The sequence below is a fragment of the Hyposmocoma kahamanoa genome, unplaced genomic scaffold (genome assembly GCF_003589595.1).
Source record: "Hyposmocoma kahamanoa isolate Upper Pololo Valley unplaced genomic scaffold, ASM358959v1 92, whole genome shotgun sequence".
Taxonomy (NCBI): Eukaryota; Metazoa; Arthropoda; class Insecta; order Lepidoptera; family Cosmopterigidae; genus Hyposmocoma; species Hyposmocoma kahamanoa.
In genome coordinates this window covers 10009373-10024810 of record NW_020654748.1, presented here as the reverse complement: position 1 = coordinate 10024810, position 15438 = coordinate 10009373, and the positions used below count along the sequence as shown (strand labels likewise).

Sequence of the window (15438 nt, the reverse complement as noted above, 5' to 3'; positions counted from 1 at the left end):
AAGACGACTATCAAGAAAAGCTAGTTTATTTCTATTCCTCGTATTAAAGAGACAGGGGTCAAGGAGTGCCCTTCCCTTCTCCGGGGATATCAGAGGAGGTCGAGGGCTCCGGGGAGACGTCCATCCGTGTCGTTGTTGTGCTCGCCTTCTCAGGTGGCACATCGATGTTCAAGCTCCTCTTGGATCTGAACCTGAGGTAGACCGTGCCCAACTGGAAGGTTAGGCGCCGACCATGCCCCAGGACAGCGGGGACGAGTTCTTTTGGGAGGCTCTCCACTACGAAGGAGTGTTCACTCTGCTGCTGCAGCTTGTGAACAACCCAGCGGTGTGCCTCCGCCCTCGGGTTTTGCCACTTGAGGATGCGGCCGATTCGACGCGCATCCTCCCAATGGCCAGGGATGAGTAGTCCGCAGGCCACGCTCTGGGGTGCCTCCACCCCATTTTTCAATGAGAGGGGCTCCCCGGATGGCAGCCTGATGGTGCTAATGGCATCCTCTAGCCACTGGAAAGTGGCTAGCCACTGGAATGTGGTTGTGTCCTGACACCACAGTTTCAGGGACCCGTCACTGTAGACAGGTTTACCTCGAAACTGTGGGCCGCCGTCCTCCTCGCCGCACTCCTCCAGATATTATCTCGTTAAGGCGGGCACGTTTGGCAACGGTCGAGGACCTCTGCATGCTCTCTGCCGATTTGCTGTTAGAAGGGAGGGGGGCCCTTCCTGTGGGTGCGCGACCGATCCATTTGACCGCGCTGATGCAGTTTCTGGGCCACTCGCGCCACCCACTGGGGGCCTCGCCTCTTCATCTTTCGGCAGGGGGTTGTTTGCATTGCGACGCTCGCGTTCTCTTCGACGGCCTTAATTGTTTTTTCGGGCAGGGCATCCCCTGCTCTCACTTGGGGCTGGAGGTGAACGCTTGCCGTAGTCACTTGTCCCTTCCTTACGGATAGGTGCCGTGGCCTTGGATTTGGGCTGGCGACCCACCAGGGTCCACCCTGGCTCAAGGGTTTCGTGTTTGAGGGGTTCTGCAATGCAGAACCCGATGTGTGAGCGTGGGCCGCAGAACCTCGGCTGACCTTGGGGTTTCCCCTTTGGCCTACCACTCACCGTAGGGCGCTGTGTGTTTGTATGTGTTGGTGGGGAACTTTTGGGTTTCCCCTCCAGTACTGCCGGTTTTGGGTTATTAGATTTAGATTAAGAAAGTGTTAGTGTCCATGTTAATATGTGTTTCAATTCACTCTTCTGACTTCCACACCACGGAGCCCGCACGTTTGGGGATGTCCCATTCGGGACACCAGAATTGTCAGGAGAGTATAGGTGCAGGAGTTAGGAGCTCACTGCGCGACATCGGGAGCTCGAAATGTGCGGCTGGCTGACTTGATCAGTCAGCCAGGTGTTCCACACATACTCACCCCGTCAGCATGCTCCCCCCCCCGCACCTCGCCTGTGACCCTTTTTTTACGGGGGGAAATCTTTATATCTTTAGAGCCCAGGGAGACTCAGGGGTTATGTGGGGACTCTCCCTCCAGACTGGAGGGCCTACCGCACTAAAGCCCCCCCGGGTTTACCTCCCGCCGGTTGAGTCGGCGCCGTGGGGTCGGTGCATATTCACCACGACCGCCTGTGGCCCTCTGACGGGACATAATGCCATTTCCCTGTGTTCTAGCTCAAAACATATAGTTTTTAAAAATTACCACTAGACCATTTCGCGACTGGATGACCACTCATCGTCTCTATATTTTATATATTCTTGTGACAATAACAAATATTAACAATATTTCTAAGTCAATAAACTCTAACAGGGGTTTCAATTATCGTATGTTAATGGCTAGTAACGTCAACTTATAAAATTATTGTTGTTTTGTGATGTTTAAAAGAGTATAATTGACTATTTCTCAAAATGATTGTACGTAACGAAAAGGTCGATACGAAATAGTATAAAAAATTAAAACATTAAGCTTATTATAGATTGGTAAAATACACTCCCGGGCACATAATTCGAGCCACCTTGCATTTTTATCTTTAAAGGGCTAGAATATGAAAATATAGTTATCGTCGAAGAAAAACGTCACGGAGCTGAAAAATTTTGTTAGTCTGCACACAGAAGTATAATGAGTATTATAGTACTGTACATAGAACTATAATGAGTTTCAAAAAGATAGTTGTATTTTTGTTAATTAAAATATCAATTAGGACGCTGCTCAAAAGCTATACCACGTCCTGATTGGTTAAATTAGCCTAAAAGTTTTATAACCGGGCAAATATATCTGATACGACAGGATATCCTTCTTGTATTTTTTCGTAACTTCTTTTCTTGCTTTCATAAATCTAATGTTTCCTTTAAATCCAAGAATTTCGGTAATCCTTGATTTTAATTTGAGTTTGTGTGCTATTTCATTTGTAGCTACTTTTTTAAGTACTTCGTTTTCTTTGGGATCGGTTTTATCAAACTGTCTTAATATTCGAGTTTAGCAAAAGTAGCTTCTTTTTTACCTTTACTTTTTCTGAGTTGGATATAGTTAGTAAAGTCTAAGATACCATTTGTTTCCGTTAGTGGTATGTCGTCACAATGTATAGTTTCAGCAGTTTTAATTGGAACAGCATCTTTATCCGGTGCAGTTTGTCCAACTAATTGTTTTTAAATAGTCATCCGTTTTTCATCCGATTAGGATTTTTCTACAATTTTTAACCTTATTTCTAATGTAGAAGCATTTTTGTCCAATATTGTATTTTTAATTTTTAGCCTTCTTTTTTGTGCTAGCATGTACTTTTCTCCATTTTGCACCTTGTTTTTCTTTGTCTCTCTCTGTAAGTGTTTCTTTTTATTTTTTCTTTAAACATTTGAAATGTTTGACTCTAATTTCTTCATGTTTATATGATATTCCTTTTTAGTTTTTCTCTGATGCTTTTTGCCTTTTGGCATTTGTTTTTGGGGCATTCCTCAAAATAAAATTATAGTTTGGATAATTTGGTCGAAATTATGCGGACTTAGAAAGGGATTATTGTTTTTAAATACTAATTATTTATTAAATAAATGCAATTTCATTACAATACTGTAAGTATCAGAATTACAACCATTTATGTGAATATTACTGACATACTTATATTACCTACCTATTGCCAACTTTTTGCATCGTCAAAGTCGCGTAATAACTGTGTACACTCGCTGTATCACGCATATTTTCGTTGCGCAACGAAATGCACAAAAATCTTATGAAATAGTAATAGAAATTTGACCAAGATGGTCAAGTTTCTTGACTAGTTTTAAAAGCCGATATTACAATTGTTATAACCTGATGTTACAAATGTAATAAGTTTTGTCAAACTTTTGACTCACGTGTATTTTACATGAGATAACAAAATTAAGACTCAACTTGTTATGTAACAGGTCCTTATTATTGATGTCACAGAAAAGTACACTCGCGTTCGGGCTGATTGTTACAAATAAAAAATATGGCGGAGGCGCCAGACCACCAGCCTATCAGGATGATTCTAGTGCTGCCCGTGCAAAAATCTAACGAATGTGTCTAGAAATTAGGTGAATGCGCAACGAAAGAGTAGTAACTAAAAAGTAAATTGGTATGACTCATATTGTTTTTGGCAAATTAGTTAAATTATTACTATGAATCCGCATTGCAAATCACTTTAATTCTGAAAGTATATTCAATCAAGGCCTGTAATATAAATACGTGACCGTATTATCGTGATATATCGTATTTTATGAAGCGACGAACACTTGAGGTAAGGAGGTGGCAATTTTATATGAAAAATAAAGAACATTGTATATGAAAACGTTGAAATAATTAATGAAATAATAAAATTACACTTTTCACTCTTCGTAGTATTAAAAACTAACGTCTTTTTCTTTAAAATTATTCTTTTTAGTTTTGTATATTTGAATAAAAACATAGTTTTTGTTTACCATTTTGGGGCACATCTCTTAATTGTAAATGTACATGTATTTTGAGAAATAGTCAATTAATAGGACGTTGCTACAAATTTACGTCGTCTTAATTTTGCCGATCTATCAATCATTAGATTAGATTAGATTTAAGCTAAATTGAACGGAGTATAATACATTAATTTTTCATTAAATAACACAAATGGCCTAGCATTACAAATGTTGCCTAAATTTATAGGTTACTACAATATGCAATAGTCAAACAACATGTTATTTATACAGTTATTTAATTGTGTGTATTAAATACATATCGAACACAGAGATATACGTAATGATAGGAAGAACACATTAATTTTTGTAAACACGACAGTGTATATATACATAAGGTTACTTACATTTATTTATTCAGTAAATGTAAGTAACATAATGATTTAGACATTACATAAAATTTCGTAAATTTTGTTAGTGAAGTAATTAAGCTATCGTACTTCTCGTGATCCGTATCTAGCAAGTAGTGTTAATTACTCTCTCTTGACTATAGAAGTGTATAATGTAATATAAGTTTCTTTTTTTATAACTAAAACCTACCTTAAAAGTTTATAGATTCATATGTTTGCCAAGTTTTATTGAAATTGGCTAGCAGGAAATGAGTGAAATGCAATAAACCGGATTGATACCTTAATTTACTCCATACTAATTTGAAGACTTCAAATTAGTATCCAACAAAAAAAGAATCATCGAAGTAGATTCGCAAATCGAAGTAATCGCGTACCATATGCACAAAAAATATAGTCGACTATCGATTACTGAGAACTTCCTGGTTTTTTAAAGTCGGTTAAGAAATACTTTTTGTTATGCTGTTTCAGGTACTAACATATTTGATACAATTTCTACAACAATTTACTGCACCTGAGGTGGTAAGTCAAACGAAAATGGATTCAGCAAATCTTGCTATGGTTTTCGCACCCAACTGTCTACGTTGTACTTCACAAGACCCTAGAGTTATTTTAGAGAACGCGCGCAAAGAAATGACATTCCTCAAAACTCTTATTACGAACCTTGACACATCTCATGTACAGGATCTTCTGTGACCGTTGAATCTTAGCTGTTATAATAACAATTTTAGTACGATTGGCCAGACGGAGTTCTGAGAAATATTTAGTATGTTTTATATGTAAGTACAAGATGACTTCCTTGGTTGTTTCTCTTCAATGTATTAAGAGGTGCAACTATGTACGTGCATTACATTTGACGGAAAGAAAATTAAGGGCATTACTCTGAGACTGGTAGAACAATCTATCTTCAATATCAATATTAATGCTTGTATGTATACCATGTTTCTTTAAACATATTTAAATCTAGTCTGTGTGATTTCCATTGATATTTCTATGGATTAATAATAAAATATAATATTTGTGGCAACTAACATGGTATACAGGTAAGTGTAACGCACTTCCCATCAGTGATTTATATTTGACATTCTCGTATATTTTTTGTATTTTTGTACGCTATAATGATATTTTTATTTGGTTGTATCCAAAGATATTTAATGAGATGTGATTTTAAACATATTAGACTCGAGCTTTACAAAAGTGTATGTGCAATGTGTATTGGAACGAGTTGCTGGAACGAATGCATGTTTGTTATTATTATTTAAGCTTTATTGTTTAGTGAGGATGGGTTCTTTTTAAAATTATTATTTTACTTGAGCAATACTTGACGACCTTCGGAAAATTTACAACAAGTACGCTGGTACTCTTAGGTGCCATCGACTATCACTTTAACTATATGGATTAATACACATCTCAGTTATTGTACATCTTTAGAATGTTACGATTATGAACGTTTTTTGTAACAACTTGGTTATTTTTAACCCTTTGAATATACTTCTACGTTATACTTCGAAATATATGTAGTTGTGATTTGTATGAGATCTGTACCATTTTAGGTAAACATAGAAGGTAGGCAACTTACTTAGTTTATATGGGTGAATTTAAAAGAATTATGATAACTCGCATTTATTTTCCATTAGGTATGTAAATAGTTTCGGTTTACTTATATTTTTATACAGTTCTGTGATTCAATTGGTATATTTATTTTTATATTCTGTCTCGTTTCACATCTCATAATAAATAGTGTTTGTCAATGTAAAGAATATAAAATGATAGCTATTTTTCTGCAATAGTTAGGTTAAGTTAGAAATGTCCTTTTTTATATAAATGAGTTTATGAACGACTATCAAAGTTACTATTTTAGCTTAGGTTCAAGGGCAACTTTAAATTATAGACAGGCTTTGCATTGATAGCTGGATAAATACTAAATAATTAATGATTCCTATCGCCGCGCTGGTCGAATACCTTGTTTGAGGCGTTATTTCGATAGTTTGGCAAGGTCGCATTGTTCTAGCGTATGTGGGATACAATAATACGTAGTTTTACATAACGAAACATTTTTGTAACGCACACATAAAGCCTTGAGCGAACGAGTATTACTAGCACAAATTTTCATTATTATGTAATAAACTATATATGGACAAAAAGATTGAAATAAATTATTAGTACCTATTATAATAAATATTGCTCCAAACGAATTGCTATTTTTATTACTTGTGCTCGGATGCTCGCCAACGAATACAATAAGATGAACGGGATTGGCAAAAGCTTAGGGTATTGTAAATACATATTACTGTGATAGTTCCAAATCTTGTCTTAATAATTTATTTCAAAATTACATTATGGTGCGACGTTGCCAGCTCGCCTTTACGATGGATGTGAATACAGGCTTCTATTTGATTAATAGTGATAATTAGAGATGAATGTTTCATTTTGAAGAAATTGAAACTATGGTAATGGATATATACGCGGGCTCATCAATCATATTGTAAGTGTCAACGGCCCAAGTTGGTGACAGACTCGATATAGGTAACAAAATGAATTTTGGGTCTTTCCAATTAATTTGCAAAACAATTACATATTATTTTTTGTGAATTTGTAGTACTATAAGTATGATACGGAAATATCGACCATGCATGTTAAGTTCTATACTTATTTTTAAAAAGTTATAAGATTATTTGTTTCATTACTGATAATAATGCTAATTGCTACCGTGCAACTGTATAAACCTAGACATAAGAAAGATAAAGATTTAATAAAACAACAAAAAAGAAAAGCTAAAACATCACATTATATTGCTAATAAATTACATCTAAGGAATTTAATATTTCAGGAACTAAATATTAACGATATCTTTTCGATAACCATCACATTCAGTATAGTTATTATGTTACGCCCGTATTAATAATGTAAAGCTATCAGAAGGAGGGAATAAAGTATTAAGTCTTGTTTGAGTCGGCAATCAATTTACCTAAAGTGTTTTTGTAGACATTATAATATACCTTGTAACAATCAAGTAATGAAAAGTTTGAAGATTCGTAACAGTACATTGCAGTGCCTGTTACTGAACTTAGCCTTCAGGCATTGTTGTGTCCTTAGATATTAGATATTTTTTTTCAATGTTGCCAGGTATAAATTGTATCAATTGTTATTAATGTAAGTACTAACATAGCAATACGAAGGTACTAATAATAGCTTCAGAAAATTTCAAAGCTCCCGATCAAACATTTCCTATGTAATACTCGGTTCAACAAACGTCACAACATTAACAGATTTATTTGTGCCATAAATATGTTCTATTTAATATTTGAACGGTATTCACCGAATTGTACCTTGTGAAGCTCTCACAAATTTAATGATAGTTTACTTACTAGGATAAAAAATAAATATGATTGGTTTAAGATCGATTGAGGTGGTTGCTACGAAAGCTAGGTTTAGCATAATATGATACGCTTCTTTTTTCCAGCAGATATGAAGTCTACCAACAACTTTCCTTGTTCGTATTTTATCTGACGTTGGCTTGTAGATATAACAACATATTTGAACAAAGAACGCACTAGAAAATGTCAAGCATTGGTTATGCTCTCTTACCCTGATAATTTTGAAAATGCTCGTAATAGAAGAAAACACTCGTTTTTCTCTGTACATTAATTGTATTAGGGATTTATCAAAATGGGCATGCACCTACATTATCGCAAGGCAGCAATTACCCTACTAGTTATATATACATAATATTATAATAAATAATACAGAACATGCTTGTAATTTCACATTATGTAAAGTTGTATAGTGCTTATAAATAATTAATAAAAAGAATTCAACCACTATAATACTTTTGTATATAAATATGCCTACATTTTATTTGTTATTCATGACAATATTATGCCTATGATGTTCATAATGTAGGATTACCTCTGTAAATGTGAACAATCACGAGAAATAAATATCTAATTATCCAGTGGATAACTGCGAATACCACAATTTTGTTTCATTTACCAAAATTTCCTTAATGTAGTAATTCATTTGTTTTATTATGCAATTCAATTTACTAAATAGCTATTTTAATATTACGTTTTGTGGATAATGTTATGGAACTGTATGTAAGTATTGCCCATTTAATTTTTTTTGTTGCGGATAGTAGTTACGTGAGTTTGTATTTGAGAATAGAAAGCAAAGAATATGGTTCGTTCGATTAAAATGGTTTCGCGATATTTTGGAAACAGGAAAATGAAAAATTACAGAAACGTAATTGACTCAATTTATTTCGCAAAAAACATTAAGATATTGACCGGTTTTGCAGTTGTGACGATGGAATGTGATTCCGATAACCGTATTTTTACCAAATTCAGTTTACTAGGATTTGTGACCTATACAATCTGGCTCGTTATATACTTCTATGTATCCTATATTTCCTTCTGCGAAGACCAGACTATACTGCGTTCTCTGCATAATACACAGTTGAAACATTACGGCGATGTCTTTGAAAGGATTGTTTCAATAATCTATGCAATTTATGCCATGTGGAAGGTACCTTTCAATATTTCACTAACTCATGGATATATTCAAGAAATTATTGATGTTGACAGGGCCATCGAAAAAATTTACGTGCCTATTGACCATGGCAAAAGCGCTCGAGTAACGTTTTTTAATGCGACTTTACAGATAGTCGTAAGCGCAGCCCGACTTTTGACCGTGTGGATCACGCTTAAGAATGTGGAGACGCACATACCTACCGAAGTTATGGTGAGGGTGGCTTTTTATGACGCTGTGGTCATGGTCACAACCTCGCATTACTACTTATATTTGATTCTTCTAAAAGATAGGTACAATATGATTAATAAGTTGCTAAGAGATATAAAAGAACGCAAGGCTTGGGAGTATACTGTGTATGTACGTAGTGATGAACTTCAAGATAAATATGTTTGTGAGAAAATAAAGGCATGCGCGAGGATTTACGGCATGCTATATAATGCCCATAGGACGGCTAAATTAATGTTCGGTTTTGCTCTATTGTTGACCATGCTTTTCTGTCTTCTGTACATAATCCTATACTTGTTCTACTTTATGGAGGCGACTGCATCAGGTTTATTCCATGACACGCGAAGATATGTATATTTTTTGATCTATGTATTTTGGCAAATTGCTTATTCGCTCGGTGTGATATACTTTTCGATTTATTTCAGCGAAGGAACCGTAAAAGAGGTAAGTTTCAAAATTTTCGTTAATAAAAATAATTAAACAAAAGTTGTTTCAATTTTTGATGAATTGTTCCAGGCGTCTGTCACTTCCTACATAACCCACGAGATTATTAATTATCACCGGTCACCAGCTGTGAAGGCAGAGGTACGTGGATGAACCTTTCAAATCAAAGATCTTTAAAGACGTGGTGGCCTCTCAAAATCATTGACAAATGCTGGAAATTATTTTAATTTTCAACATTTGTGTGTCGTTAACTACATTTGTTATAAGTATTTGGTGTAAATTATGTTGTGTCTTCATAACATTCCGCATTTAAAATAGTATTCTGAATTATATTTTCCTTCAGTATGTTTTTTGCATTGCAATCATTGACTTACAAATAAATGGACGACGGGTCTAATACAAAAACCACGAAAAAAATGTCCCAAGTCAACCTATTCGAAATTTAAATTGTTATGTCATCGCAGTATCGCGCTGTCCGTAGAACAAATGAAGACTAAAGCGGAGTGTCGCGCTCTGTATACGATTTTAGCGCCTTACAAGTGCGGACACTTTTTAGCGCGGACCCGACGTCCATATAATTGTAAGTCAATGATTGCAATCATTAATATTCTAATGTACATACTGGCAAAATCAGATATGACCAAAAACTACTCCTTTTACTTATATTTATTTAATGTCATGAGTTTCTGGTACACTGAAAGTGTTCTTACATTGTTATTTACGCCACCTAGGAACAATGCAATTCATTGTCACCACTTTTGTTTCCTCTTTTTATTAATTTTCTTCCTTTGTCACTTAAACTACTGCGCAGACTTTATGCGCAGGCATCTGCTGAGGATCTAATTGGGCTATTTCTCAGATAAACCGGGATTTATGATGCGTATGCGGATATTTGTCAATCCATTGAAACGTCAAGCACTTGTGGTAGGTGTAAACAGCTATCCAAGATTGATCTTCAGCATATAGTGTATGAAAACTCGTCTGCTTACTATAAAAACGGTGGCCTCTACATTGACTCCACACTAAGCTGGATCTCTCAGGTGTCCGATGTTAGTTGTAGGATTATTTCTAGTAATTTCCGTAAACGTTTCGTAACTTATTCGTCCCGATCATAAATAATAATGGAAGCGAGTCTTATTGTGTTATAACAATTACAATTCTGAAGGAAATAATACATTAATATTGTAATTATTACAACATAAATAATCATAAGTTCCTAAACTTATAACGTCATGCGTTTAATTAGTGCGATTGTTTTCAGGCGATGCAATTTTCTCAGCAGCTATTGCATCAGATGCCCTTTTTTACTGTATGTGGTCTATTTAAACTCGATTATGTGCTGTTGCTTCAGGTAAGTGCATTACCACGTTGAACAGTTTATGTTGGTATATATGTGGAGGCGACCAGTATCATGCAGTGGCACGTATCTACACGGGTCTACATTTAGCGATGCAAATTTTTCGTTTTGAAATTGTTTTACATCTACTGACAAAACTTGGAGTACTGAGCTATGGAGCCACGAACACGTAAAAACTTGACCAATCTACCCTGATATCCCTTTATAAAAGGTTATAGACACTGATTATTTGATTTGTTCCCAGTGTCGTGTAAGTTTTGGTTTACAAAAATTGTGTAGATTTGTTAACTATACCGTAAAGCTATGCAGCGAAAAATGTTTTTATATAGTTGCTTCACTTGATATTAGCATACCCTTTTCGTTACACCTGTATAGATTGACACATGTTTGGTTTAGGAGAGTTTAGGTTACAATTTAGATTTCCGTGGTATAAATATAACCCGGCAAAGAAGTATGCCACAGGCTAAATAGTTACTCTTTGAAATTCCGATTTTGAATATTTTGTACCTGTATTTAGACGTTAAGGGTGCCTTCAAATTAGACGCTTATAGAGGTGCTCCAGTGGCGCGTCTGTGGTGTGGTAGTCGCGCCACAATTAATTTTCATACAATATCTGAAAGCGCAGTCGCAGCGCCACTCTCGTCACATGCATGAGCCACTTTGATACATGTTTGGTTTAGGAGAGTTTAGGTTACAATTTAGATTTCCGTGGTATAAATATAACCCGGCAAATAAGTATGCCACAGGCTAAATAGTTACTCTTTGAAATTCCGGTTTTGAATATTTTGTACCTGTATTTAGACGTTAAGGGTGCCTTCAAATTAGACGCTTATAGAGGCGCTCCAGTGGCGCGTCTGTGGTGTGGTAGTCGCGCCACAATTAATTTTCATACAATATCTGAAAGCGCAGTCGCAGCGCCACTCTCGTCACATGCATGAGCCACTTTTGAAGTAACAATGAGTGAAGTAAGACTTAAGACAGTTGCTTGCGTTTCTATAAGCGTCTAATTTGAAAGCGCCCTTAGAAAAGTTGTACATTTTCAATGAAAGCGTCGGAACGCGCTCGCAAGACAGTCTTAATATTTATTTTTTATTTTGCAGGGCACGAAGACGGTTACGACATATTTGGTTATTTTACTGCAATTCGTAGCAAAATAAAAGTTTAATATTTGCAAAAGAACCTAACCATAAAAATAGACATAGTAATCTTTGACTGGGTCAAAGCCACATAATGTATAAATAAGTTAAACACTTTGATCATTGTATCTTCAACATGTATAAATAAAATAACGATCCCAAATATAATATAAACCCGCGTACAAGGAATACATAAGTAGTTATATAAATATCCTAAATTTCAAGTACAAAGCAACTAAGTCATAAACGTCATAGGGCACAAATTACCTCAATTGCCAGTGAGTATTTTCTGTTTTTATTTTAAATTTAAATTATGCAATAATATGTTTTTATCATACATAATGCGTTTTTTTAATATTATAATATGATTCTATTTAAATCAGCATTTCAGTAATTGTAAAATCTTGGCGTGTCGACTCTGACGTTTATATTTGTGAGGACCAGTACTTAGCGACTGAGATAGCATTATCAGTGGCGTTGTACAGGTCCTCGCGTGTGCAGGTGTAGGGACACGCAGGGCAGGACAAAAGATGAGCCATTGTCTGGGGAGAGACACCACACGGACATGCGCTCCCCGAGCTGTAACCCCATCCGTGCATGCACTCCTTGCTTCGGCCGACTTGGGTCAGCAGCCTATTTAGGGACTTCCAAGTTTGCCAAGGTAGATCATGCCCAAGAGGAAGGTGTTCCGACAGCGCGATGAGTGACGCGGTGGGGTATCTCTCAATGTGTAAAATGTCGAACGACGAACATTTGCGGGTATGTGACATTAAATATCGTCATGGACGTTGTATAAATCTTTCTCAAAATACTGAATGCTTTTCTCTTTGCCTTTTTTGTTATTATTATTGCTGTTACTCTATTTTTGTCTTTATTAGTTTTCTTTAGAATTTCCTTGTTCGAGATATGTTCCTGAACTCGCAGCAAAAACGAGTTTTCAATGTTTCTCCGCTGTCGTTCCGGTGATATAAAGATCATAAAGCTATTGTTACTAAGTTACTTACCTACTTGGATGTTTATGTTTATTTTCTTTTGGTTCTTCGTTAGCTTAAGTAGGCGTATTGTAAACACTGGAGCAAAAATAAAATGTTTGTATCTGTATTTTCTTTTTTTCAAAAAGTATACATTTTACAATAGTCCATCTTTCGCCAAACTGGAAACAGTTTGTTGGCGAGTACGCTCTTACACAATTAAAGTTATACCTACTTAATGATTAAATAAGTACCTAGCAGTGAGAAGGTACTTCTCATGTCGGTCAAACTTACTCATTTAACAAAACAACAATAACAATTACAATACTAGATAAAAGAAATGCAAGTTCTCAAATCAGAATTTCATTCAAAAGCGCCTATTTTTTCAACTTTTATAATTTGCTTACTAATTGTAGGACTTTTTCTTAAGAACCCCATATCATTATACAGGATGAATTTTTAGTCATCGTCCAAACTTTCATATTATGATCTTTAGTGAAAATATAACATGCGCAAATTTTCCTTTTAGTGTAAATCAATACTAAAATTAAGATATGCCATCGCAAAATTGTTTTAAAAAATTGCGCGCGTGTGGACAGCCTAATCGATATGCGCGCTAGGCCACCCCCCGCGACATTGATAAAAGACATAAGTTGCAAATTTTCCCTTCATACTTTCACGGGCTTAGGACCGTCAAGTTACAAAAGGCTTTTGTGATGTTATTTTAGAATGTAGACAATTAATTCGAATTCAAGTCAAGATTTTGTTACATTAACGCACGAAAACGAGAGCGGAAGTTATTTATAAGTAAATTGTTTTAGACAAAATTTAATGATATTATTACAAAATAATGATAAAAATAATGCACCAGATAAACACACCTAATTAGGAAAGTTCGTTTCCCGAACTTAACTTCTACGCATTTAAAGCGTTGTGTTACCTAGGGCCATCGAAGAACTTACTTATTGAATTTCAAAGTCACTAAAAATTTTACCATGTGTAGAGAACAAAAGAAAATAATCTTTACTTTTGTTTGTGAGACATACAAATAAAAGGTTCGTTTCCTACGATGAATTGTAACGAATTAGTATTTAGCAAGTAATAAAAAAAAGAATCTTCCCATCGCCCTTTTGTTATCTACGCACGTGGTGTTTTTTTATTAGTGAACTAGAAACATTTTATAATAATTTCAATAAATTTAAACAAAACATCGATTTACGACAAATGTAGTCCGCACTCGTATCGTACACAGAAGTATAAAAATAAAAGCAGGCCATGCCTTTTGCAATAAGGCATATTTAAAAAATTTGAATCAACTTATGTACATTTAATTAAAATCAAATAAAAATTACCTTAGCGTAACAACTTTAACAGTATTTTAATAATTGTTCAAAATGTAAACCATTCCTCTCCAAGCAGATTCTTGCACGTTTTTGAATATTGTCTTGTATTTTGTTCAGCACTGTAGTGTCACTTTTCACTTGTGCAAATGCAGTTTCAGTTTTTAGTTTCAATTCGTCGAGGCTTTGGGCCTCCTCCACATACACGCGGCGTTTAATTCGCCCCACAAAAAAAAGTCACAGGGTGTGAGGTCTGGTGACCTGGGTGGCCATGGAACGGCCGATCCAGCGATTCCCGTATTCCATATTTAAATAATTCCTCACGTCGATAGCGTAATGTGGCGGTGCACCGTCATGCTGGTAATAAAAAGCAGGATGGTTAATGTGGGCTAGCGGTACGTCGTCCATAAAATCAGAGACTATGCTTTGTAGCATATTGAGATAGGTGCCTCCGGTCAGCCGCCCCTCAATAAAATACGGCCCTAGAATTTTATCACCGACAATTCCGGCGCACACATTTGCACTAAAACGCACTTGGTGATGATTGTCTTTTATCATGTGCGGGTTGCGATACGACCACCAATTTCATTATGTTGGTTGTACAGCCCCACACGTGTGAATAGGGCTTCATCAGTCCATAAAATGACCGCATCGGGGTGTGCGATCAGCCACTCGCAGAAAACTCGACGAGGCAGCGCGTCTGCTTCATTTAGCGTTTGCACTTTTTGAAAGTGATAAGGGTGCAATCCAGAGGTGTTGAGCAGCTTCCACACAGCGTATTGGCTAACGTTGAACCGTCGAGCTGCATCACGTGTACTTCGTCTTGGATCTCTCTCGAAAAAATCGAAGATTTCGTCTTCGATTTCCACGGACAGTCGCGGCCTACCACGTCCTTGGGCGTGTGAAGGTGTCGTAAACTGGCCATGGTCTAAAAGCCTCTGTATGACATGCAGAAACGTTTGGCGGTTGGGGACTGTAGGACTTGCTATTCCATAATTGCGAAGGCGAGGAATGCTCTCTGACTCGTATAGTCTCTGGGCTCCGTTTAGGCTTTCATCACTTATAAAATAGCACTTCACCATTTCAAAGTACTCGCGGTTTGTATACATAGTGACACGTGAATGCGTTTTCAGTAGCGAGA

General features: G+C 36.3%; 2 protein-coding genes across 2 annotated transcripts in view; both read left to right on the top strand.

Moving 5' to 3' along the window:
* LOC113236680 (rho GTPase-activating protein 39) overlaps nucleotides 1–5379 on the top strand; it is a 32203-nt gene extending 26824 nt beyond the window's left edge. The window contains exon 19 of the mRNA XM_026472840.1: nucleotides 4766–5379. Within this exon, the coding sequence (XP_026328625.1) occupies nucleotides 4766–4990 (225 nt within the window). The 3' untranslated portion in view covers nucleotides 4991–5379. The remainder of the gene's footprint in view (nucleotides 1–4765) is intronic.
* A 3139-nt stretch (nucleotides 5380–8518) lies between these two features.
* Nucleotides 8519–9646, top strand: LOC113236679. The gene is made up of 2 exons (XM_026472839.1): nucleotides 8519–9493; nucleotides 9566–9646. Exons 1-2 carry the CDS (start codon nucleotides 8519–8521, stop codon nucleotides 9644–9646), a joined length of 1056 nt encoding a protein of 351 aa, XP_026328624.1.
* Nucleotides 9647–15438: the final 5792 nt, after the last annotated feature.

Coding starts and splice junctions, on each gene's coding strand:
- LOC113236679 (XM_026472839.1), top strand. CDS start 8,519: ATGAAAAATTACAGAAACGTAATTGACTCAATTTATTTCGCAAAAAAC. Junction 9,494..9,565: donor GCGAAGGAACCGTAAAAGAG/GTAAGTTTCAAA, acceptor GAATTGTTCCAG/GCGTCTGTCACTTCCTACAT.